Source organism: Ambystoma mexicanum, chromosome 8, assembly GCF_040938575.1.
Source record: "Ambystoma mexicanum isolate Mex_15411 chromosome 8, UKY_AmexF1_1, whole genome shotgun sequence".
Lineage (NCBI taxonomy): Eukaryota > Metazoa > Chordata > Amphibia > Caudata > Ambystomatidae > Ambystoma > Ambystoma mexicanum.
In genome coordinates, this window is record NC_090929.1 from 1125163862 (window position 1) to 1125190080 (window position 26219).

The following is a 26219-nucleotide window of genomic DNA, read 5'->3' on the forward strand; positions in this document are numbered from 1 at the left end:
ACTTACCAGTCGTCTAGATATGGGTAGATATTAATGCCTGCTCGGCACAGATGTGCCCACCACTGGAGCGAGGCATTTGGTAAACACTTGTAGGGATGACTGTAGCCCGAAGGGAATAGCCTTGAATTGATAATGGACTCTGGCCACCATAAACTGCAGGTAGCAGCGGTGTGAGTGGTGAATAGTGATGTGAAAGTATGCATCTCTCAGGTCGTGGGACGCAAGGAAGTCTCCCTGCTGCAGCTGAGACAGAACTTGTTGCAGTGTAACCATGCAAAAAGTCAGTGCTTTTATGAACTTGTTTAGTACCCTTTGGTCTAAAATTGGCCTCTAACCCCCTGACTTTTTTCTTGCCAGGAGGTATCTGAGTAGACTCCCTATCCCTGCTGTGTGACTGGGGCCTTATCCACTGCTCCCTTGGACAGAAATCCTTGGACCTGTCACTGCAGCAGATGATTACGTTTTTCTGCCTTACATAATGGAGGAATGTTTCATCGTGTTCTGACAAACTCCAGAATATGTCCCTGCTGGATGAGGGATAACACCCTTTCATCGGAGGTGATGTTTCTCCACTCCTGAATGAATTCTGACAGCCTTCCTGCCACTGAGGTGCTGAAGTGGGAGGGAGGGGCCCTGGATGGCTCAGGGCTACTTTGAGGATTGCCCCTGGAATGTGAGAAGCCATGCCGATGTTGATTATTTCTGTAAGACTGGGGTTTTCCTCTGTACTGGTAAGCTAACATGCACAAAGGGGTTTTGTATGATGGAAGATTGATAGGTGGGACGGTAGTCTGGTGACGTCCTGCTGAAGCGGAATTTCCCCATCAGAAAGGACTGGAGCCTCTGTTGTAGCCTACCCAGAGAGTGGGCACTGTCTCTGTTCATTTCTATGGATTGCAGGGTTTCATCCACCTTTTTTGCCGAAGAGATCTATGCCATCAAATGGCATGTCCACCACCTTTGATTGTATCTCTGGCTGGGAGCTTATCATCTTCAGCCAGCATTGAATTTGCAACACAGTCCTATTTCCAAGCTGGTGAAAGCTGGTATGGGCAATAACCACAGAAACTGAGATGGCATGGTTGGAAGTTGCTTCACCCTCGCCTCTTGTCGTTTGTCTTCAGGTAGGAATTCAAGACGAGATCTCACTTTGAACCACAGCATGTGGTCATATCTGGCGAGGATGGTCATGATGTTTGCCACTTTGATGCTGGTGGTGGCCGTGGTGATGACTTCTTTTTGCCAAAGCCATCTAAACGCTTAGCCTCTTTGTCTGGTGGGATGGAGCATAATGAGGATGGGCTGGCAGACCACTTGCGGGCCGCTGCAGACACCATCGAATCAGGTGTGGGTTGTGTGCGTAAAGAGACAGGTGCAGAGTTAGGATCCCTGTATTTCTTGTCGAACCTGTCTTTCTTGGAAGGCGCTGTGGAAGGATGGGTCATAGTAATGAGACCTTCTTCCCAAATATCATCTAAGAGTGTTATAGACAAGATGGACTTCCTATGCTGTTTGCTCTGTTGGTATAGGAGACTGTCCTTCTCTTCTTCTGGCGAAAGGCCAAGCCTTTTTGCTGCTTTGTCCATTAGGGCATGGAAAGACCCAATTTTGTCGGGGTCAGGGTGGGGGATCACTGACGAGAATTTCCTCTGGTTCGCCATCAGCTGGTATGATATTGTCGTACTCGTCCGTGTCGGCTGTATGGACAGAAGCTTGACCATCCTGTGTATCATGATTAGAGTCAGTGTCTGTTAACTACAAAGGCTTTAGTAGCCATTGTTGCTCTCTAGTAGGGTGAGGGGTGCAGGAATACCACTAGGCCCTCCTAGCGGATGTCTGGGTTCCATTGGTGGCAGTGGTGCTGTCAACCTTTGTTGTAGGGTGGACACAAGAGTGTGCAGGTTAGTAAGAATGTTCAGAGTGAGATCTATGTCTCTTGGTGTCGGTGGGGGTGAAATCCTGGCAGGTGGTGAGGGCCCCTCACCCGGTACTGGACTTCCATGGGGTCTTGGTGCATGTGCGGTCCTAGGTGGTGTAAAAAGGGCATGGGGCATCATTATGACCATGCCGGACTGGTAACAACAGTGCCGGTAAGCCTACCGGAACCGTTGTTACCGGACCGGTATGGTACAACTCTGGGGATGGGTGTTGTCCCGCCTGCCAGGGTCAGAGCTGGCGGGCGGAATGGCACCCGCCCGCAGAATTTCACAGAAGCACTGGCACCGTAATCAACAGTGCCGGTGCTTCCATGGTCCCCATTCCCATTGAGTCCTATGGGACTCAAATGGGAATGGGTATTAACATTTACCATTGCCTGACGTCCTGGACCGCCAGGGTCGTATTCCGCCGGTGTTTCCAGCAAGCTAGGTGCTGATAAATGTTGTCCAGCGGCAATTCGCCGGTAGCACCGACATGGTTACTGCCGGACTTGTAATGAGGCCCATGGTGTCATAAGTGAAGACACAGACGCTGGAAGTACAAGTTTAGAAAACCTTTATTAAACTTAACTGGGGATGGAGACTTCCTTTCTGGCCCTAACTCTATAATGGGAGTAGTCTCGACCATCAAATAAACCAAATAGTCCAAGTCATTTAGTCAAACCAAAAGGGAAGTCTGTGTCATAAACCTATACCCTCACGCTCTACAAAAACCATGTGTGGAAGAATGTATGCAAAAACAAAAGAGTGTATCAAAAACAATGTCAGAATGGCAATGGAAGTTACACACCACTCCCTTCCTCAGGTTCAATGCACTGGGGTGGTTTCTAAAGTTCTTCAGGATGACTGTTTTACACAGTTCACATGGTTGGCCCAATTCATCAGTTCAGACTATGTTCTTAAGCTTCCCTCGCCTGGATTTCAAACTCACTTCACTAGTTTCAAAAAGGTGCAACAAAGTTCCAACATAAAGATCTTTCACATACAAACCTCAGGTTTCTCTCACCCAGGTCCGGGTCTATCTTGACTTCAAACAATACTTTATTGGTTTAAAACAGAACACTGTAAACCTCAGGTTGACCTCGCCCAAGACCATGTTTCACTTGACTTTCAATGTAAAATGTGCTTGCTTTCAATGTTCACGTTGAAGATCTTCGAAACTGCATAGATTTGGCTTGGAACTATGCATGACCACTTCGACCAATTTTCTCAGATTTCCTTGGCTCACAATTCTTCTTATAGTCCTGGTACAACAATATTTCACACCAGACCCTTTAGGCATCCCTCACCTGAGTCCGGGTCACTCTTGTAGCAAAACTAGTAATGGGCCTCTCAGGGTTCACTTACGCAAGTTTAGACCTGTCTTTGCAATGTTCACAAAGTTCACTCAACTTTGGCGTGGGGTCTCTGTGGCCTTCCTGGGGCTGTCCCCTGCCTGGAGGCCACCCCTGTGCGTTACGTCTCTTTCTGAACTTTGGCGTGGAGTCTCTGCGGCCCTACTGAGTCTGTCCCCTGTACTTTATGTCTCTTTTTCAACTTTGGTGTGGGATCTCTACGGCTCGCCTGGGTCTCTCCCCCCTGCGCGGAGGCCACCACTGTACTTTATATATCTCAAGGTAGTATTCACCAAATGAACAAAAATAAAGTCTGTGTCTGGGCTTTGTCAGAGACTTTCGAGAATGCTGGGGTTTCCTTCTTTCTCCCTGTGCGACCATTTCAATTGTTTGCCCCTCTGGTTTTGCTCTCCCCGATCTTGCCTCTGCACACTTCCTGGATCTTTCTTTTACCTTCCTGTTGCATTAAATTTCCAAATCTGTCATTTTCACATCACATGTCTCAAAACATGTTAGTTTTGCCCCCACTTTGCCAGCTTCCCATGGCAGCATTTTGGCAATTTTGGTAGCTTCAATCCGCTAAACTGGTCTTGCCAACTGTTCTCCCGCTTCAGCCACACTCACACTCCATGTCTTACCCTGAATAGGGCTCCTCCTCTTCCTCTTCATCCTCCTCCTCCTCTTCTTGGTGATAATGGTATTGTGCCTGACCTTGCCTGTCCTTGTTAGCAGGACATTGCCATAGAATAGGTAGTGCTGCTGCTTGTATTTTCCTTTGGGTAATCTTCATTACTCCTTGTTGTCTCTAGCTCGTCCTAGTCCTTTAGCAGTCAAAGGGGAAATAGGAATTACGTGAGTTGTAGTCTTCGATAGGGGTTATGAGTAAATTGGATAAATTACTGTTAGGAAAGAGGGATGAATATGTTGTTGTGGGTAAATTGCTTTCTTTATCCTTTGTCGATTTTCTGTGTTAGGTGTGAGCATTAGTCGGGGTCTGTTCAGAAAGATGGATGATGTTTTCCATCTTTTCCTCAAGGGAAAGTGATGGGGTAGGATGGGACTTGGATGGTAATATTCCATGAAGACTGAGGGTATGTCGGGTAGGGGGGTATGAGAAAGGGGGGAATGCCATGTCTCACTCACCCTTGGGCATTCCTTACGCATTCCCCAAGGACCCCCTGCACAGGTGATCCTCCCTCACTTGTCTGTCCACAGGGTTGGGATCCAAAAGTGATGGCCCTTCCCTGGCCACCTGAACAAAGGATCCCGGGGGATTACTTGTGAGAATACCCTCAGATTTCTCACAGTGGGGGCACATCAGGAGGAGGAGGGCTGGAAGGTGAGAATTCTCCTTCTGCCTCATCATCCGAGGAACTAGATAGGGGATCCGCCATCTGTACTGGAGGTATGGGATACAGTTGTCACCACAGCATGTGCAGTTTTGCAGTGCCAACTCATTCAGCCAGGCAGTGCGAGGGATGTGGAAGGACCGCCAGTGCAGAGGGTGGCACAATTGGTAGACTCTGAGAAACACTGCCTTGATAGCAAGCAAGGACGGCGACAGTGGAATCTTTGTGACCATCGACGGTCGAGGCCTCGTCTGCGAGGTTATAGTTGTTGATGAGGTTGTCTTCGTGGCTTGCAATGATGAGGGTTTTGTGGTTGTCGATGTCGCCAATGAGGTCTTCGTGGACATCAACGGTGTAAGGAACTTAAACCGTTGATGCTGTGGGACGCCGTCGGCAAGGATGTCTATGGTGGTCCCGCTGAGGGGCTGGATATACCTTCATCCCTGGTGGATGACGAGGGAAGCCCACTGGTCTTGGGCATCAGAGGCGGTCTTGGAGATTTTTCCAAAGATTTTGATGGTGCCCTCAGCCTGACTTTTGAAGAGTCTTTGTACGCCTTTTAACTGCTCCAGGCTGACCTGTTGTGGGATCTTCACTTCTTACTGGAGGTGGTTTGCAGGGTAGGCGTACCCTGCCTGAGCGAGGCTTGACTCTGTACTTTGGCAGAGTCAGACAGAGTCAGAGACCCCCCCAGGCGTTGTTGAGCCTCTTCGTTTCAGGAATAGGAGAGGGCCCAAAACACAGCGGCACACTGGAGATGGGGAATCCATAGGCAGCAGGGCTGGCGGCCAATCAATACTATTCCTACAGGCGAGGATGTTGACGTGTCATTGAAGAAAGTTAGTATGAAGTTGAAACAAGATTTTATATCAAATATAAGTTGAAATACGAAAGACTCTGTGGCAGTGTCACTTGTTGGCCAGTCTGTGCTTCATAAACTGTTTGTGTGAGGGTAGTAGTGTCTCCAGAAGTAAGTGTTTTCTTACAAGGAGTTCCTGTGGTATCTTTCATACATTCAAATGCAACCCTCCCGCCTACCCCGCTTTGCTCTTCTTGGCTCATCCTGCCATTCACGTGTGCTTTGCCAAAGTCTCAAGATTGCGACCAGTTGTGGAGCTAAGGGAGCCTTTACAATTGGCTGTGTGCAGTATGACCCAAAAGTGACCATATTAGAGAACAAAAGTGACTGAAATTCAGTTTAAATTTAAACTGCTCTATGCTACTGAGGATTACCAGCCTAACAACGGACAATATTCACAGCATGTGAATCTATGAAAGATCCAATACTGGAGAAGAGGAGTGGGGATGAGGAAAAAAGATAATAGGGATAGGAAGAGAATTGAAAGAGTTTGGAGCAATGTAGAATGGAGAGAGAAGAAGAAGAGAAAGGAAGAGACAGAGTAATGCATGGTGAGTGTGAGGTTGAGCAAATACATAATTGGTACTCAAAAGCAAGTAGTAGGACACAGCAAAGCAATAGCTCAAAGGTGAAGAGGCTGAAGGAAAGGCTGGAGGTTGTCCCTTAGTTGTTTGCCCTTTGCTGGATCGCCCTCTCATGAGTCGCCCCAAAGCAAGGATGCAAGTACTGGAAGTGGTGAGAAGCACCCAATGGCAGGAAGGAGGGGTTGGACCACCAGCCCGTGGCTACAGAGCAGGGTAGTGTATAACGTATACAGAAAGGGAAGTCTGGAGATATCAATATACAAAATAATTCATTTAATTCATAACATGGGAAAATACATCTTAGAATAAACAGTAAAATGCATATAGAACAAGACAGTGAGGGCAAGAATGACACACACAGCCGAAGTCATGAAAACATCACTTTAGATACATGGAAATACATCAATTAAGACAGCAAAGAAATGAGTGTATGAAAAAACAATTAAACTCGATTAGTGAACACCCAATAGTGACAAAATGATTAACATAGATCAAACAATACAAAACACTGTACTACTAATTTATGGGACAGTAAGCTGCATAACAACTTCATATCACTAGAGTCGCTCAATACACGACATAGCCAATCAGTGCATACTTTAATCTTCAAGCTACAGAGCAGGGTATGCCAGAAGATGGAATCTTGGCCCGGCTGCCCTGTTCGTCGTTTGATGGTGTTGCAGGTGGCTGAGGGGAGCGGGCTGGATGGAGAATGCCGCACTTAGATTAGCAGATGGTGCCAGTGGGGGAGCCAGGATGCCTATGCAGGCAGCCCCAGGCAGATGGAATGAGTGCTTATGCTGCTCTTGTTATAAGCTCCCTGTTGCTCTCAGTGCAGTTGAAGCCCCTTTGGGAGGTGGAAAGACCATTCAAATGGTGGTTTTGGGGTCGTAGGTCACGTGAGCAGTCCGTAGATCGACCCTGGATGCTTTTTGTAGATACTCTGGCCTCTGCAGGCAGCCTCAGGCAGATACAATGAGTGCCTCTGGTGCGGTTGTTATGAGCTGCGTGTTGTACGGGGTGATCCATTTAGGTTACAATTATGCACAGGCCAATAACAAACCAAAAGTGTGATATCTAAATAGTAAATGCCAAATACTAAGAGCCAAAAAATTGATTTGGCAGTGCCTGAAGTCAACAAGTTAAACATGGAAGATTTTAATGCATGAACACAATTCTGCATTGTATACGGATGTAAATGTAGGGCCAAATATATACTTGAACCATAGTGCAAGGCCCCCTAGCTCAAGCAAGGCCACATTTAGAATGTGATATACAGTGTGGGGTAATGTACACGAAAAAGATCCACATGAATTGTCAATACTCGGTACACAGGCCATCAAATTATTTAAAAGGTTGGACAATTTTCTGTTTACAATGAAAGGCTCAATCAGTTGGAAGCAACGAGGCAAGGGAGGGGGAACAGAGGGAAGACAGAGACAACGATCTTACTAGGCCAGATGTCATTGAGATCACGCTAGTGCAGGGGAAGGGGAAAGGGGAAAAGTGCGGAGAGGAAGGGGGAGGAACTGTGCAGTACATGGGGTAGACCTTGGATAGCGCTGTCATAGTATATATAATAGGTCATACCTTGATTTAGTAAGAAACTTGCCATAGCACAGACCATAAGACAAAAAATGGGGTTCATGCAATAAGGCTGGAAGGGAGGAGGTTGAATCAATGGCATTGTTTATAATTGTAACAATGACACTATGGAATTGGCTCCCTTCAGACTTAGAGCTCATAGTCTCATTCAAAGACTTTAAGACAATGTTAGCCTGAAACAAAAAAATAAGCCATGTTCAATGCCATCCTTAGAGAGCTAGATATGGGAGGGAGTTAAATGCCATGCTCTACATTTTAGGATGGGTTCACATGGAGCAACTGTAATTATGATATTTGGCTATAGGAAGTAACGCAAACTTCCTTACTTAGAACAAGATTGGGAGAGAATGCAACAAGGTTGTTTTAACTTTGAGTCACCACAATATACTTGCTAGGATGCCGTGGTTTGATGAGTTATGCCAAATGGCTTACATTGCTTCTTTCAAATAGACGAAACTTCATGGCCTGTTTATCCATCAAGGTCCTAAGTTGCCCGACGTGCAGAGGGCATTTCCTGAAACTATTCACCTGTTCCTCTAATTCTAAGGGGAATGTTTGGCTTTGTGGCATATTCTTTCCCTGGATCTTTTGCTTACCCGAAACCCATGAGATGTGCCGGTCTTGTTGCTTTTTTGCCTCCAGGCTCCTCATCTCCAGACTGCCTACGAGGATTTCCTCCCATATTTCCAAGTCTCCTCTTCGGGTGCACCACATTTCTCAGGACGTTTTCTGGCATAATGGTCCATTCTCCTGCCAGCACATATGTTCTCCATACCCAGAAGGATGGTGTTTCATGTGTCTCAGTTCACATCCAGGAGTACCACTTTCTATTATTCCAGTGACAATTTCCAGAACATGCCAATGCTCTTGCAGGCTCTCCTATTCCAATTAATACAAGGCTTTTAAGCCCTCAGACTTTTCCATGTCCTCCCCAATCGGGACTTTTCTGGACAACAACTCTTACTTCCCAATGAAACTCCTGTTTCTTCCCATTCAAATGGATTTCCATCCCCACATACCTTTATCGTCCAACTATCTTTCTCTACAGACCTATTCATTGATGATGTTCACTCCTACACCATATCTCCTTCAATAAGTATCCACTTCCCCGTTGTCTACACATAGTTCACATTACACTGCCTTTTGTACCATGATATTCCACTTTCTTCATTCCCATGACTAATTCCAGCCTATAACTGCAAGAATAAAATGTGTGTCCCACCAGGACTTTGTTCTACTTTCCCAACAATGTGTAGATCCAGGTCTTCTCTTTAGATTAGCTCACACCGTCAACACTTACCCATGAGGATTTCCATGTCAGTTGTGCTGTTTCTAAGCCAGGATCCAGCCTTTACCACATCCTTGAACTTTTCCAGTAGTGCCGGGTGGTGAAGGAAGTGCACCAGCAGTCTCATGCCCAGCTCCACAGTGCTTGGGTGAAGATGGCTCTGCACAAAGAGCAGAAACCAGTCGGGTCCCAGTGACCGATAGATCTCTTCTTGCTTCCTGTAAGGCATGGATAATAAGGGCAAATATCAGAGAACTATACATAGAATAACAAATCTACTCCAATCCCTTTATTTGATCATTCTGGCTGCAGGCCTGAACACTGTGTGATTCGTAAATCTGCCAGAGTCTAAGTTAACCTGGGTCAACCAGTTGCATACAAAGCATATTCTATATAGATTAGGAAGATATAACGGCAAAATTGGTAAATCTCAGGCTTTTGTATGGGCCAGCCATGGTCACAGCCACAAAGTAAATGCACTCTGCAGGATCTTCCATTCTCACTCATAAAGAGGCCAATCAGCGAATATACAAACAGTCTGCACGCTTTCCTTTAGGTGACGGCAGAAGTAGTATGTGGGACTATGTGTTTTCATTGAAAAAATGTAAGCGGTTCATAAAGGCTCTTTCAACTAGTTATTTACTCCAAATGTGTAAAGGCTCATTTCCTGAACATTGTCCACATAAATATCAAGACTTAGATTCAAAGTAATTCCTTCTCTAATCCCGTCAATTGAAATAACTAAACACAATGCTCACAAGCCAGAAAGAATTGAACAAAGTTGTAAAAAGGCTGCAAATTCACTGGAAAACAACAACTGACTGTGTTTTAGATAATTTTAACTACTTGCAGGTAATATTGACACAATAATCAGAAGATGTGGGATTGTATTCTGTTAATAAGAAAACCCACCTAATCTGGCTACCATTTAAAAAAAAGCATTATATGGAGACTAGTTTGTTTTAAAAAGGTATAAAAAGCACAGAACCATGTTAGGGAAGCAAAGCATGTGTTTGAGAGCTGGAAGAATAGGACAAGGACACAAGCGATTATCACATAGGAAAGAGGAACAAAATGGTGAGCGAGGCTAGGGGAAGGAAGGCTGGTGGTGTGTTGTTGTTAGGGGTGTGGAGATGAATGAGGGGTGGCACACCAAAAATAAAAGGGAAAATCAATAGCTGCAATCTGGTCTATGAATTTGTCTTTGAATTGGAAATATTTTGGGATAACCAAGATTCTCCAAAAAATGCACTGATCCAAACAAAAGACCAGTGTTACTAAGGCCCTTTGCCGTAAGGGTGATCCGCTACTTGGAAGGATATGATGGGCATGGAAACGTTACACAATCTGCCCCAGAACTGATCAAACTAGAGACTGACGAGTGATGGGGCGATATTGCCTAGGCCACTATGCACTGCCCTAATGGCAATCCTACCAGGGAGAGGCCAACGATTAGGTAGACAAGGCAAGGTGCCCTGGTCTCTATTTACATGTTACAGCCACACGAAGGTCAATGATTGGAATGGTATGGAAAGGGAGCTCTATCTAACCTGTAAGCTGATCTAACTAGAGAAAGTAGCCAAACATTGGGCACATGTGGCAAGTGAAATCCCTCAAGCTTAGAGCGGAGTACTCTAAAGAGATAAAGTACTGACTGGGGTGGCGATACGAGTCCTCTTCCTCCACAGGAAATTCCATGAGCGGCAGAGCTTTGGCTGGGCATGGGATGGAACCTGTCACAATAGGAGCCCCATTCCTCCCCCAAAATGAGTGTAAGGAATCTTACAAAACAACATACCTGCAATATATCCACATGGAAACAGGGCTCCACATTTAATAATACAATTAGAAACAGTTAGATGGAGGTGGTAGTTACTTGTTAGTACACATGATATTCAGATAATTTTGAGGATAATTGGATACGCTCCCTGGTTTCTTATTATTAAGGGGGTGACTAATAATGCATTCATTTGGTATACTTATGGTCAGTTTCGTAACAATGGGCAAAAAGGGGATAGTGACATGTTCTCGCAATCCGTATGAATTGCTATCGGCTTGCGTCACATACACAAAAAAGGAATGAATGATTAAATGAAACATTTTATTTCAAAAGTAATTACTACTGGTCATGAAAAGGAATTGGGAAAACAGTTTGGGGCAAATGTTACATAAAAAGTAGATGGCAATTCATTAGATGATCGCTAACATTCTCATGCTAGTTATTTGGGTAGTTTGACAGAGGGTGCAGGTTAAAGCAGATGGTGGAGCGAAACTAATCAATTGAAGAAAGTGATTTAGTGTTTGTTGTGTCTCACATCTACCCTTTGAACACTATGTGGAAGGAAATTAAGTTCACTGAGGCCACAGAAGTCCCTTCAATAAATGGTCTCTTTTTACTGGTGATAATATAATGCAGCCAATGGTAGGTCCCAAGACACCTTTTTACAAGCACTACCCTGATAATTAGAGAACCTCAAAGATCTACTTACGACAAAGGCAGGTGATCGCTGTCGACACAAATTACTTGTAACATCACCATTAGTAGCTGCTGCCTCAGCCACAGAGTTCTCGCTGATACTTTGCCACATACTTCAGGAATCGGAAGGCAATAGCAAGCAGAAATAAAAAGAGGCCAGATAGTAAATAAACATAAAATGCCACCTGACAATAAGGACATAGTAAAAGACAACAAACCAAAATTAACAAAAAAGCCACCAGGGAAACATAATAAATAGAATAATAAGGAAAGTGATAAAATAATTCAAGGAACCCCCAGTTAGAAAGGCATTTGGCTTTAACATCACACAGACAAGATTTAAGAATCTTTCAGCTGAATATTTACTAGGATGGATGTTACATAGTAATCTTGCAGTATACATAAATTGTGCACATACCCTCTGAGCCCAAGCAAGGCTTACCCCTGAAACTACGAGGGAAACTCAAGGGACAAGGTCTCTAGGTCTTAGCCAGTTCTTAGATTTTCTGATTTAGGATGGCCTTCCCTAATGGAAGCCTCACTCCACGTCTTCAAGAATTGCACCTCTCCTTCCAGGATAGCTTTGCAGAAGGTATTGTTAACTCCAAGTACAATACAACAGCCAAATCCTAGTTTTCTATCTGGACCCCTAGAGTGGGTGGTCTTGTCAACTGAATCCTTCAAAGGCTCTAATCCTAACACAAAAGCTTACATTAATAAAAATAAGAAATGTTTTCAGGTTTTAACACAATGGGCCTCATTACAAGGTCGGCGGTAACCCACCGCCGACGTCATCACGCGTTTCTGACACCCGATATCCAGGTGCTACTGAGATATCAGACCCCCTGACCCTACAATACTGAATTTCCTAAGGCACCACCTACTGTTTGCTTCCTGCTCCAACTCCCTCTCAACCCACCTCATCATCTCACCACAGAAAAAGTCTGAAAACCCAGGACATGGGCACAATATGTAATATACACTTGGACAAGCCTTGGGTGAAGAACATATGTGGTTGCTGCTAGAACAGCCCCTTCGAGCTTGGGCATACAACGCAGTGTCTGATTCTTCATGCAGGAGTCTTCAGAAAGTAGGAGTGTGGAACTCCCTCACACCTTTGCTCCCCCGGTACTCCTTCTAGCCAAGAAGAAGAGGTCATCAGTTTGGGACCGGGACGTCTCTTACACGCTAAAGCCCAGCAACAGTGCAAGAGAACAATGGTGAGGATCTTCCCTATCACTGGAAGCACCGGGATCCACCCCACATGTGGTTCCACTCCAGATGTCAATGTCCAGCAAGTCACAGTGCTCACGCTCGTCTCTCCTGCACTGACTGGGATCGACTCTCGACTAGTCGGTATGTAACAGGCAGTATCTCATTATGGGAAGGCTCTTCTGCTCCCACCGTACATAATGAGCGGGGGCATGAAGAATGGAGGGGGAGAAGTTTAAACTTTCAAGAGTACCTGTCCCTACGTTGGATCCCCTCATGGGTAAGCAATGGGAAGAGGAACACTAACATAATGAGTGTAGAGTTAGAATGGAAGGGGAAGAGATGACTGGAAGCTTGGGCCATATTGTACAGGTCCAGGGCTCTATTAGGCACCATCCAAGTAACCTAACCTGGCTTATTACAGCTTTGCTCTACCTTCCCTTTCTTCTTTTAACCAGTGCTCTTACATCCGCACGCTTTTCCATCCCTATTGTGACTTGAAACACCTCCTGTTTGATGTTGAGCATGACAACTTAATATGAAAATGAGGGACTAAGATCAACAGAGAAAGGACTGTGAAACAACAAACAGAAGGCAAGAGACAGAGGGAACACAACACCATACAGGAGAGAATTACAAAGGCGAGAACACAGGATGAACAGATGAGGACTAGAGTTGGGCAGATTCATTTAATTGATGGGCAAACAAGGACATGAAATACACTGACAAGTAACCGGGATCAGCTAAAACAAGCAATAGACTGGAGTGGACAAGAGACAGGCTGGCATGCCCAGTGAAGAGGCCAGACTGGGTACAAGACAAGCCTCAGTGGGGAATGCATGGAAGGTCAACTGGGGCAGAGAAGAAGGAACAGAGGAGAAGAGATTGACAGAAGAACACAAAAGATGACAAGACAAAGAACAGGAAGAAAAACAAACAAGAACAGAAGACAGAATTAACAAGCGATGGACATAAAAGGGCAACAGATGGATGCAAGAAGGAAGATTTAGATAACACATTGCAAGAGGTAGACACAAGCCGGCCAGAGATAGACACAAGCCGGCCAGAGATAGAAAGGAAACCGCAGAAGAGGAGTAGGGTTTTTTGTGGCCATACCTTTAGTGTCTGCAGCAGACAAGGTCTCCAGACGGATCTGTTTTTCATCGACTGAAGATGGGTGTAAAGTGTAGATGAGAAACAATCCAACCCTTTAAGACATGGTAAAGAACAGTTGTCAAAAAAGGACACACGTTACACAAGTGAGCATCTCACGACACCCCCGTTTGCTTGGAAGCACTGGCCAGCTAATGAAAAATAACTGTATCTGCACGTTTACTTTTATTTACTGAGCAACGCCTTTCTGCTAAATGACAGGAGAGTTACAACAGGTCCCTAATTGCCACTCATTTAAACATGTTATACTATGTAGCTATGTTCATCTTAAATATTATGACTCTTCACTCACTTCCACTTAATTTTCTGGCGCAAGACATTTCCCATTGCAAACATTTCTGTATATTATGACAAACCTTTGTCATAATATACTCTTTCCACTGTCCTGAGAAGTGTTGGGATCCTCCTGCACCCAATTTTTGCATGATGAGGGTCACACTGGCACCCCCTACAGTGCGAGGTCCACTTTCGAGTACCCCAATTATTCAGAGAGTGAGGTTCGCTATCCAGCAAACTGAAGTTCCATACTGTGAGGGTCGATTTGTAGTACCCCTTATCCGCGAGCAGTGAGGATCATTCTCACGCAGTGTGAAGGCCACAATCCAGCTCATCCTCTGTACACTGTGCTCCCCAGCACACCCACCTCTCTACAGTGTGGAGGTCTCCCCAGAGTATATTATCTATCCATACTGCAGTGGTCATTCTCCAGCGCATTCATCCCTCTGCGCTGTGAGGGCCCCTCTGCAGAGGGCATCTATCCATATGATGAGGGTCATTCTGCGGCATACCAGCTTTCCACAGAGTGAAGCTTGCTCCTGCTCTCTAGCACACAGTCTCTAGGCAGGACTCGATCTCTCCAGCACAACGTCCCTCCACAGGATGGATAGCTTTAAGGCAAACATCTGGCTCACAACTTTAGGTGCCAGCGAATAGAAAAATCCAGTAGCTTGTACTGTGAACACGCGACACTTAAGTTATAAAGGCACCTCTGAGCGAGGGGTCCTTTCTAAGGATCTAAAACTTAGTGTAGACATATGACATTGTATAATGTCTAAAGTTTTTAACACAGTCTATGGCAACCATTCTACACATAGATCTAAAAACACATGAGTCCTGCTCATGCTATATCAGAGTCGACCGGTTTCATAACCATATCTCATTCTAGTTATCTTCGTCAGGACTTTGTTTGATAAGGTCTTGATTGCCTGTTCTGGGAACGCTGTCTTGCGCCCTTACGTGTCTGTTCCTATTCCTATAGGGTATGGATCAAAGAGAGACAGAAAAAGGAATGGTTACTTAATGTACCATTCAAATTCTCGAATTGTATACTGCTATACCTCTATTACTAATTATAGGTGTATCATTTGATATCACTAGGCTTACTTATTCAAAAGGACAACTAAATGTGTCCAAAAATGCCTATTCTTACATAAAACGTCGAAGGGAAAGGTAAGGGAAAGGTAAAGGGGTGGGGGAGTAATAAACAACAGGCACGAGGAAACTCCATAGCCTAGACCAAATAGTCTATAGGTAGAAAAGGGTGAAAAAAGGGGGTGAAAGAATCCCCTAATAGCCCATTTTATCTTTGTGTGTGATCTTACCACACTTTACTGTGGACCATCACTGCTCAGAAAGCATCTGGAAAAGAGCGCGCCAATTAGCTCATTGCCTATTTCAGCATTGGCTTATATACAATCTGTAAATAATAGGCAAAAGCGCTATTAGTATACACGAAAAATATTATTAAATCCATGCATTATTTTTGACACAAAAACAACCGTTGGTGTTCATAAGCTATATACACTTCTCACGGGATGGTATAGACATCTTTGAAACTAAGTACAACAGCGGGCGTACAAGGTTTCCTAGACCACGGTGCGACTAAGTACATGCATTATTCTTAACAAAGCAGCACATGTTTCATTAGCTTTACATATATAACACCTATCGTCTTGATTATGCAATAGCTGCATCCAACAGCGTTGTGTCTGCGCAATGTTTCTAAGTTATGGACACCTTTAAAAATGAAAACAGCAACAAACGTGCAGAGTTTCTTAAAAACACGAGTGCTGCAAAATATATGCATAATTCTTACCAAACGGCACTTTGTTTAGTTTGTTTTGCAAAAATCGCCTCTCACCTTAGTTACTTTAAAGCAGCATACATCAAAGCTTCACTGTGTCTGTGCAATGCATCTCAGTTTCAGCACGCTGGTGTTACTGTTACAACGCTATCTGCTATGGTAACTCGATAGCATGCATGCTAGCCAAGATGGTTAAAGTGGACTCTATGGTTTAGCAGCCATCTTATCTCAGGCTACCTCAACAGCCATCTTTGATAGGGCAAATAACGTGTGTATCTCTATCCACAGGACATTTCTATATATATAAGGTGAACAACTTTCCGACACGTATAAAATCGTCCGTAATCGTGGAATAATAGACATTTTTCTTGCGCACACAAAAAAGAAACTTGAATCTTTTCGCGGACAAAAACGAGGCTAATGAAACATCATATTCTAAATTAGATGAAGTATTAGTGACCACCATATATTAGCCCATGAAGACGTGATACACATATTTTGTCATCTTGTCCTCATGGAAATTACATTAATTGCTCACTGATCACATGCAGGCCGGTTCATCATTGCAAGGACACAGTTTTTTAAAAAACAAATATGTCCCGTACATAATTCGATCTTTCTTTAAAAACAACCGTTTCTTAACTAGGTAGCATTTCTGTGTGTGCATATATCAATCCGAATTAAATGTACATTTAAATATATGTAACAGCATATGGAGGAACCGATCTTTTTACCCTACTACAGTGTGTTGGATTCGTATTAATGTTAAAAATCTGGTTTCTACTGGCAGTCCTGATTATGCATAGTTGTTATACAATAGAAGGGGGGGCTATTCTCTCTGTATAGCAAACAGGAGGAAGCCTAACAACACAACCACTGAGGAAAAAGGGGGTATATTCTGATAATCTATTATTGCAGAGAATCTCTATGCTGTTTAACTAGGGAGAACCGCTAGCTCGTTCCATTGGATAAATTCATTAAGCCCTTTCTTATGTGTATTAAGCCTAAATATCCAATGTTGTTCTCTCCTAAATAGTATGTTCTGGAAATTTCCACCCCGTTTAGGAATGTTAATTTTTTCAATTATGGTCCATTTGAATGCTTCTGGACTATGTCCTTTCAAGATAAAATGGTTTACCATAGGTGCTTTCAGCTTCTTGGTCCTTAAACACGAGCGATGTTCAATCATGCGTTTCTTAATAGGTCTCATGGTCATCCCGACATATTTAAGGTTACAAGGACATTTAATGAGATAAATCACCCCTGCGGTACTGCCGTTGTATCCCCGCAGGGGTGATTTATCTCATTAAATGTCCTTGTAACCTTAAATATGTCGGGATGACCATGAGACCTATTAAGAAACGCATGATTGAACATTGCTCGTGTTTAAGGACCAAGAAGCTGACAGCACATATGGTAAACCATTTTATCTTGAAAGGACATAGTCCAGAAGCATTCAAATGGACCATAATTGAAAAAATTAACATTCCTAAACGGGGTGGAAATTTCCAGAACATACTATTTAGGAGAGAACAACATTGGATATTTAGGCTTAATACACATAAGAAAGGGCTTAATGAATTTATCCAATGGAACGAGCTAGCGGTTCTCCCTAGTTAAACAGCATAGAGATTCTCTGCTATAATAGATTATCAGGATATACCCCCTTTTTCCTCAGGGGTTGTGTTGTTAGGCTTCCTCCTGTTTGCTATACAGAGAGAATAGCCCCCCCTTCTATTGTATAACAACTATGCATGATCAGGACTGCCAGTAGAAACCAGATTTTTAACATTAATACGAATCCAACACACTGTAGTAGGGTAAAAAGATCGGTTCCTCCATATGTTGTTACATATATTTAAATGTACATTTAATTCGGATTGATATATGCACACATAGAAATGCTACCTAGTTAAGAAACGGTTGTTTTTAAAGAAAGATCGAATTATGTACGGGACATATTTGTTTTTTAAAAAACTGTGTCCTTGCAATGATGAACCGGCCTGCATGTGATCAGTGAGCAATTAATGTAATTTCCATGAGGACAAGATGACAAAATATGTGTATCACGTCTTCATGGGCTAATATATGGTGGTCACTAATACTTCATCTAATTTAGAATATGATGTGTCATTAGCCTCGTTTTTGTCCGCGAAAAGATTCAAGTTTCTTTTTTGTGTGCGCAAGAAAAATGTCTATTATTCCACGATTACGGACGATTTTATACGTGTCGGAAAGTTGTTCACCTTATATATATAGAAATGTCCTGTGGATAGAGATACACACGTTATTTGCCCTATCAAAGATGGCTGTTGAGGTAGCCTGAGATAAGATGGCTGCTAAACCATAGAGTCCACTTTAACCATCTTGGCTAGCATGCATGCTATCGAGTTACCATAGCAGATAGCGTTGTAACAGTAACACCAGCGTGCTGAAACTGAGATGCATTGCACAGACACAGTGAAGCTTTGATGTATGCTGCTTTAAAGTAACTAAGGTGAGAGGCGATTTTTGCAAAACAAACTAAACAAAGTGCCGTTTGGTAAGAATTATGCATATATTTTGCAGCACTCGTGTTTTTAAGAAACTCTGCACGTTTGTTGCTGTTTTCATTTTTAAAGGTGTCCATAACTTAGAAACATTGCGCAGACACAACGCTGTTGGATGCAGCTATTGCATAATCAAGACGATAGGTGTTATATATGTAAAGCTAATGAAACAAGTGCTGCTTTGTTAAGAATAATGCATGTACTTAGTCGCACCGTGGTCTAGGAAACTTTGTACGCCCGCTGTTGTACTTAGTTTCAAAGATGTCTATACCATCCCGTGAGAAGTGTATATAGCTTATGAACACCAACGGTTGTTTTTGTGTCAAAAATAATGCATGGATTTAATAATATTTTTCGTGTATACTAATAGCGCTTTTGCCTATTATTTACAGATTGTATATAAGCCAATGCTGAAATAGGCAATGAGCTAATTGGCGCGCTCTTTTCCAGATGCTTTCTGAGCAGTGATGGTCCACAGTAAAGTGTGGTAAGATCACACACAAAGATAAAATGGGCTATTAGGGGATTCTTTCACCCCCTTTTTTCACCCTTTTCTACCTATAGACTATTTGGTCTAGGCTATGGAGTTTCCTCGTGCCTGTTGTTTATTACTCCCCCACCCCTTTACCTTTCCCTTACCTTTCCCTTTGACGTTTTATGTAAGAATAGGCATTTTTGGACACATTTAGTTGTCCTTTTGAATAAGTAAGCCTAGTGATATCAAATGATACACCTATAATTAGTAATAGAGGTATAGCAGTATACAATTCGAGAATTTGAATGGTACATTAAGTAACCATTCCTTTTTCTGTCTCTCTTTGATCCATACCCTATAGGAATAGGAACAGACACGTAAGGGCGCAAGACAGCGTTCCCAGAACAGTCAATCAAGACCTTATCAAACAAAGTCCTGACGAAGATAACTAGAATGAGATATGGTTATGAAACCGGTCGACTCTGATATAGCATGAGCAGGACTCATGTGTTTTTAGATCTATGTGTAGAATGGTTGCCATAGACTGTGTTAAAAACTTTAGACATTATACAATGTCATATGTCTACACTAAGTTTTAGATCCTTAGAAAGGACCCCTCGCTCAGAGGTGCCTTTATAACTTAAGTGTCGCGTGTTCACAGTACAAGCTACTGGATTTTTCTATTCGCTGGCACCTGAGTGGCCATTAAAGTATTCATACACTGACGTGCAGATATAGCACTAGAAAAATCTAAGTACATTGGCATTATCTAATGTAAAATGCCTTATATGTTTCTTTTGCTGTGACTTATACACTTGATACTGTGTTTTAATTGCTGGAAGTGATAAAACTGAATTTCCTCTGTATGTTGGAGATTACTATCAACATATTAAAAAAGTTTTGTACTGCTCTACTGCTTTGATGAAATGTTTTTACATATTAAAATCTGTTTAGTAAAACTACTTTCTCTATAGACCGTGATTGAGTGTGATGATAAATTTAATAATTCCCGGTAAGAATGGAAATAAAAACCTTAGTATAGGTATAAATAGACTTACCCTTGGTGTTTTAGTATTTTTCACAACTTTAGGGTCACTCTGCAGCCCCTTGTGCACCCACTGTACCATTTTTCCAGCACGCTAGCGGTCTACAGTGCGAGAATTGCCTCATGCAATCAATCTGACCAATCACAGGAACTCCCAGCATGACCATAATAACATTAATGGCAACAGTAATAATTATGAAGATAACAATAGTGTTTTGTGAGCCCACTTCTGAGCACTATGGATATATCACTAAGGGAGAGAATGAACAATGGAGGGATTTCGCCCCATTGCATATTTGCAACATTCCTGGAAAGTACAGTCTTCATTTCCCATGATCTCTTTTCTTCCCCAGTTCCGTGCTCAAGAAAGGGGAGTTTTAGGCAAAAGCACAGCTCGCCGCAGAAGTCGCTCTCATGACCATGCCCCACCCATTCCTATCAACATTGCTCTGATTTCAAAACCTGCATTACCTGAGGATGTCTTTAGTGTTGAAATGTCCCTTCAGAAGGTGTGTAAGGATTGTACATATGATGGTGACCTTGGGCCTGGGAATGCTGGGATCATTCAGAAGAAAAGTCAGTTTGGGCACCAAGTCCATCTGTTGTGCAGTTTCCGCATCTCCACATTCGTCTTTTTTGCTGCAATGAGAACGAGTTTCATGTAAGTGCATAAAACATTTAAAGTTGGCCGTCCATTGCTGTGCATCAAGTTGGAGACGCCAGGAACACATTGGGCCATCACATGTTAAGGCCTGCACTAAAATAACAGGTACTCATTGGGATGGAAGAACCAGGAGGTTGCACAAAGAGCATTAGAACAAAAATCTCAATCAACAAGGTGGTATCCCTGCACCTTTATTTTGTACTACTTTCCTTCCTCGTGGGTCTGCAATCTTTGCCTCTCCAGATGTTTTGGACTACCACTCCTATCAGCCAGCCTAATCAATGGTTAACCATCATGGGAGGTGAAATTCCAAATATACCATCCATTGATCCCTCAGATATTGGAGGAGAGAGGTCTCATCTCTTGTAAAGGTCATAGCAGTAAAACACTTAGAGATGATAATAAACACATATCAAATAACAGTGGTTATGTTTGGTGGACAAAACGCTATTGGAGTTTGAAATGTTCCATTAGTGGCAGTCAGCATATACAGATGTTTGAGATCGACATATTCTAATGCATTCTACTGGGAAACCATTTCACTAAACCGATGCAAAACATGTGGGGGTCATTCATTCAAGCTTTATACATGTATATCTTCAAGAGGTAGTAGCAGTTTTTACCTAGAGTGTTTTTCTTTCTGGCTCTTAATCTGTAATGGATTTGCAGCATTTTATGGGCATGGAAAGTACGATGGGTGACCCGATTGGTTCATTTTCCATCCTGTCCAAAAGTAATGAGCGTAATACCAAAAGAAACGATGGGTGTTAGGCTTTGAATTGATCTGAACCATTGGCACTGCTCTGGGCAACCTTCCACATCACCATTTTTTTACCCGTTCTCGCCATTGCAAAACGGGTGCAGCCATGTGCAAATCAGTTAGGTACTGCAACCAATGCCCAGAGAGGTTTAAGATTCATTCTAAACCTTCCAACCATCACCTCTTTGTTTTTGCTTTGTCACCCTTAGTGGGACAGGCATGCCCATATGTGGCCCCCATGCCTGCTGGGCCTAGAGACCCAAGCTACTCCTCACTGATGACAACCAATGAGCCCATAACATGTCTGGGAGGCTTGTGGTATCGTGCAGAAGGGATGTGATATAGCAGTTCGGACCAAGCCGGATTTGAATATGGTCTTTCCCCTTTCTGTAATGGTTTGGCAGGCGAAGATCGATGATCTGGAGGGTTGCCGAGCGCAACTGCCAGAGGTTTCAGATTAATTCTAAACCATCCAGCCATTACCTCTTTGTTTTTGCACTGTCACCCCGAGTGGGACGGGTATGCCAAGATGTGGGTTCTGTGCTTGCTGGGCCTAGAAACCCAAGCTACTCCTCTCTGATGAGGCACAATGAGGCCGAAACATGTTTGGGGATGCGTGTGGTCTCGTGAAAAGGGCTTCATCACCAATGCAAAGGCTAACAACAACTCCATTTGTTTAAATGGGGTATAATAGCGCAGACACCACCTCCAAGTGGAAAAAAATGAATGTGGGTATCATCGAGGTACATCTATAAATGGAGATTTTCTTGGTGGGGTAACCGTTCTCGGGGCTGCATGTAGATGGTGAATAAAAGTGGTGACAAGGACAAACCTTGCGGTAGCCTGCATGTGAGCAGGACCTTTCTGGAGTGGAGTTTATGCTTTTATTGTGGAGGAAGAAATTAATCCAGTTTGGACTGGGTTCCCTGGCCAGAATTGGAGACTATCAAACAGAATGCTATGTACTGCATTCTACTCAGCTTGCATATTACACCCATCGCCACCCTAGTAGTTTTACAGCACTGAGGTTTGTCAGAAGTGTGGTGTATTGTGCCCCCACAAGGGGCAATCAGACAATGATTATGATCTATGCACGTATGTCCTTCTGACAGGTCACAAAGGATTAGGGCACTTGATCATATGTTTTCAGGGCAGTACAGAGCATGAATGAAGAAGCTTACATTCACAAAATCAAGGCGTTAGCCTCTCATCTAGTTACTTTAGTCTGATCTGTTTTGCAAGGTCATGATTTCACTTGGTTTGTACTCTTACCTCGAGGATCTAAGAACATCAACCAGATGAGAGAAGACAGCAAAGTCCAGGTTATCTGGAGCATTCAACCATAGCTGAAATAAGCAAGATTTAATTAAATGTTACTGACCTCTGACACATAGAATCCTACATAAAAGTAACATAAACAAGACTATGATCATATAACACAGACTACAGAAGTCCACCCAGGCCATTCCCATATACTGTGTAGAATCTCTTGCTACACTAGAACATTCTGACAATATATAGAGGAGAAAAAGCTTTTCAGGCCCTTCACACACACACACAAACACATTGTCGAACACTTTTCAGACCCTAGTGATATTTTACATTGCAGACAATACCCCTAATAGACATCTCCGAAATTAAAGAACATGGAGCCCTATCCAGACCCTTGCCACTTTGTATAAAGGTGTGTACCCCTGGGCACAAACCTATTTGGGTGTCTGACATGAATACACTGAGATTTTATCAAGTGCAATAGCTCATCTCTATAATCCATTTCCCTGTGGGATTCCATGGTAGTGAGGGGGTTTCTTAAAAATAATTTTTGAAATAATGGGGCAAATCCAGGAGACCTGCTTCTAAAACCAAGCATGCCACAACAGTATGCATGCTAGTTGTGTATATGAAGCTATGGGTATGAATCTGCTGGTTTGGCATTATAGGATATTCTTAGATCTGCGTTGCTCTCCTGATAATACATGTCGCAGGTGGAGACCAGAGAACACACACATATGTAGAAAGGTTTCTACACCTATATTTCTGTATACGCAGACTAAGTGTTGGGAGAATGCCTACACTGCAAGGGGAACAACGCCAAGAATATTGTAAGGAGACAGTGGGTGGAACGTGAGACAATGAAGATTCAGTGCAGGGCCCAGTCTAAAGTACTGTATGTTCAGAGTGCAATCACTATTGTATCCCCAGATCCTGGAGCATCGATGCACCGGAGAATGTCCTCCAGATAACTCACAGCCTCAGGGGCGTTTATAGATCTGCAGCCAACTTCTTTGCCTTGGTATTTGCATTTGTCTTTGTGTCACGTTATGCAGATGTCAAGTGATCTAGCGAGGACTGTCACCTGGAAAATGCTTACCCGTGTCATCCCCATTTGCCCTACAGGTTTTCCACAGCACCTGGGTACTTCTGGGTAGGATTTACTCTCCTCTACCTGCTTTTCCTAAGTTTTGGGATTTCTTTGGGGGAGGGGTGTTAGGCAGAATCCTGTGCAGTTCCCTTGGGGAACACTGCAAAAAGATTAAGACTATAGGAGTAAGCAGTAAACCCAATTGGTAGCAGTCTGTACCACCCATATTTACCTGGTAGCTGTGGTTGAGCATTCAGACTTCTCTCAAGAAGAGTAGGGCAGTATACAGAGGATACACAATAGGGCTAAAAACACAGTAGAGCAAGAAAACACTGACCAGAGCTTGTTATCAAAAGTATATAATTATTTATTTAACACACACTTTACAAAATACACTAGACTATTAATCAAAAGCAAGTTCAAACACAATCAGAAAAGTATACACACCTCCCTTAAGAATGATTAGACAAGTCTAAATCAAAAGACCACTTTTTGTAAAAACAGAGGTGAGCGCGTAACTTAGGTGGCCCTGCCCTCCAATAATTAAGAGAAAAAGGCAGGTCATGAAAATAAAACAGTTCCCAACACTTTTAAAAGACCAAAACAAGTTAAAGAAGGCAGAGTCTACTGTAGAGCCAAAGTTCATAGGCCAGGCCCACTTTAAATGGAGCAAGCTGAAATGTGCCCAAGATCACACAGTTTAGAAATGCATTCAAGTCTTTGTGGAAATGTTCAAACGAGGTTGGGTTGATTCAGAAGGTAAAGTTAGAAGGTCTGGGGGCCAACCCAGTTGGAAAGCCAAGGATTTAAGGGTCACCTTTAGCAAACCGTAGAAAGGGAGGCCAGGTGGAACACAGTACCTTTAAAGTTGAGGAAGCTCCAGCGGTGGCAGTTGTTCCTGGCAGCGGGTGCAGTTCGTGGTTTCAACCAGGGGAAGAGATGATCTCATCGAGGAGGAAACTTGGAGTCGTTGCACTGCCCAGGGAAGAGACCAGCCGCGGAGTTCGTTCGGTGAAAAAGGTGCGTTCCAGTTATTCGCGGTCACAGTGGTGAAGCTTGGCTATCCGGCCGCCGGGGTGTTTGGCACGTCCAAGAGACGTCCTGGAAGGCGAAATGGCAAACTGGTTGATCCCACCAGCTCAGAGGAAGAAGACTCTTTCAGCAGAAGATCTTCTCTTGTCGTCGAGAAAGTGGTGAGGTTGTTGCAGCAGGGTTCCACCGGTGGTGTCGTCGTTGCAGATGGCTCAGCTTCTCCCTCTTCGGATTTCTTAGGTCCTGTGGCGACTTCTGAATTTCCAGTCCCAAAAGGCTTGCTTTCATGCAGAAAAACCCCCATTCAACAGCCTAGCTGTCACTGATACATGCTAAGTGGTGAGCCGGGCGGCTCACCACTGGGCCAATCAGAACAGAGTGCGACTTGAGTTGCTAAGGCAACACAGTCCAGGGTGCCAATTCCCACACCCACACATCCTGTGGAACCCAGACAGAGTGGCACCAGTTGGAGGGCTTCTGTGGAGAAGCACACCAAAAAGTGGAACAAAGGGCCCGACCTTGGTTGGAGTTACAGAGACAGACACAAATGCCATTTTAGAAAAGAGTTCTGGCGAAAAGACCCAACCAGTGATTTAATATTAAATAAATAAACCGGCGGTATCTTTAACATTGCACCAAAAAATGGTGCAGTTAAAATCAATGGGAAAATCCCATAGGAAATATTCCGGTGGAATATTTTGCGTGGTAACCACTGCCACCAGCCAGAAACTCAACAAGGGGGGACTGGACAGTGCCCCCTTGGAAACAGACCTAGGGGCAATCTAATTAACCCCTTCCAGTACTTCCACAATATGATGGTTTGTACTAGTTCTGTTCACAATTTTGGACTAGTAAAGCCAATGGGGACTTTACATGCCCTGGGAGACAGAAGTCAGTCCCCGGGTATAGAGTCTATGTTTGGGGTCACTGTTACACCCCTGTGTTACTGCACTGAGGGTGCTGTGTAACACATACATTAAAACAGATACCCTATGGAGTAAAAGAAACATAGCCCATAAGCACACAAAAAGTCAAAGACATACCTCAAATCATGCCTAAGAGTGGGAGGAAAAGAGTCTCACTCTTAGCAGGAGAAAAAAAAAAAGAAATCCAGCAAAGCTGCTGGGGGACTCACCAGGTTTGGGAAATTACCCTTATAAGAGAATTCTCCCTAACAAAGGTTGGGAGTCTTGCCCCTCCTTACCAGAATATGAGCCAAGGTTCCCATGGGTCTGAGCCAAAGACCACGGTGCCTGGCTCCTGGCAGGGTGCTTGCCCAGCTTCTTAGTGGGCCCTCCAGCCTAGTCTTTCCTTTTTACTAGGAATTTCTTACAGTATGGCTCAATTTTCTTAGTCAATCCTTCTTCTGTTGCTTACTTGCTAGTTGGCATATATGACAGCACAACCTCTGACGCTTCAGTGCACCAAAAAC

General features: G+C 43.6%; 1 protein-coding gene across 4 annotated transcripts in view; it reads right to left on the reverse strand.

Annotated features, from left to right (window-relative positions):
- The window catches only part of WDFY4 (WDFY family member 4), a 1820746-nt gene that overhangs the window by 975859 nt on the left and 818668 nt on the right, over nucleotides 1-26219 (reverse strand). For all 4 annotated transcript variants that reach the window (XM_069611160.1, XM_069611162.1, XM_069611161.1 and 1 more), the window contains 5 exons: nucleotides 22666-22739; nucleotides 20441-20608; nucleotides 13761-13852; nucleotides 11446-11545; nucleotides 8969-9174 (listed from right to left, as the gene is read on the reverse strand). In XM_069611160.1, the coding sequence (XP_069467261.1) occupies nucleotides 8969-9174; nucleotides 11446-11545; nucleotides 13761-13852; nucleotides 20441-20608; nucleotides 22666-22739 (640 nt within the window). The remainder of the gene's footprint in view (nucleotides 1-8968; nucleotides 9175-11445; nucleotides 11546-13760; nucleotides 13853-20440; nucleotides 20609-22665; nucleotides 22740-26219) is intronic.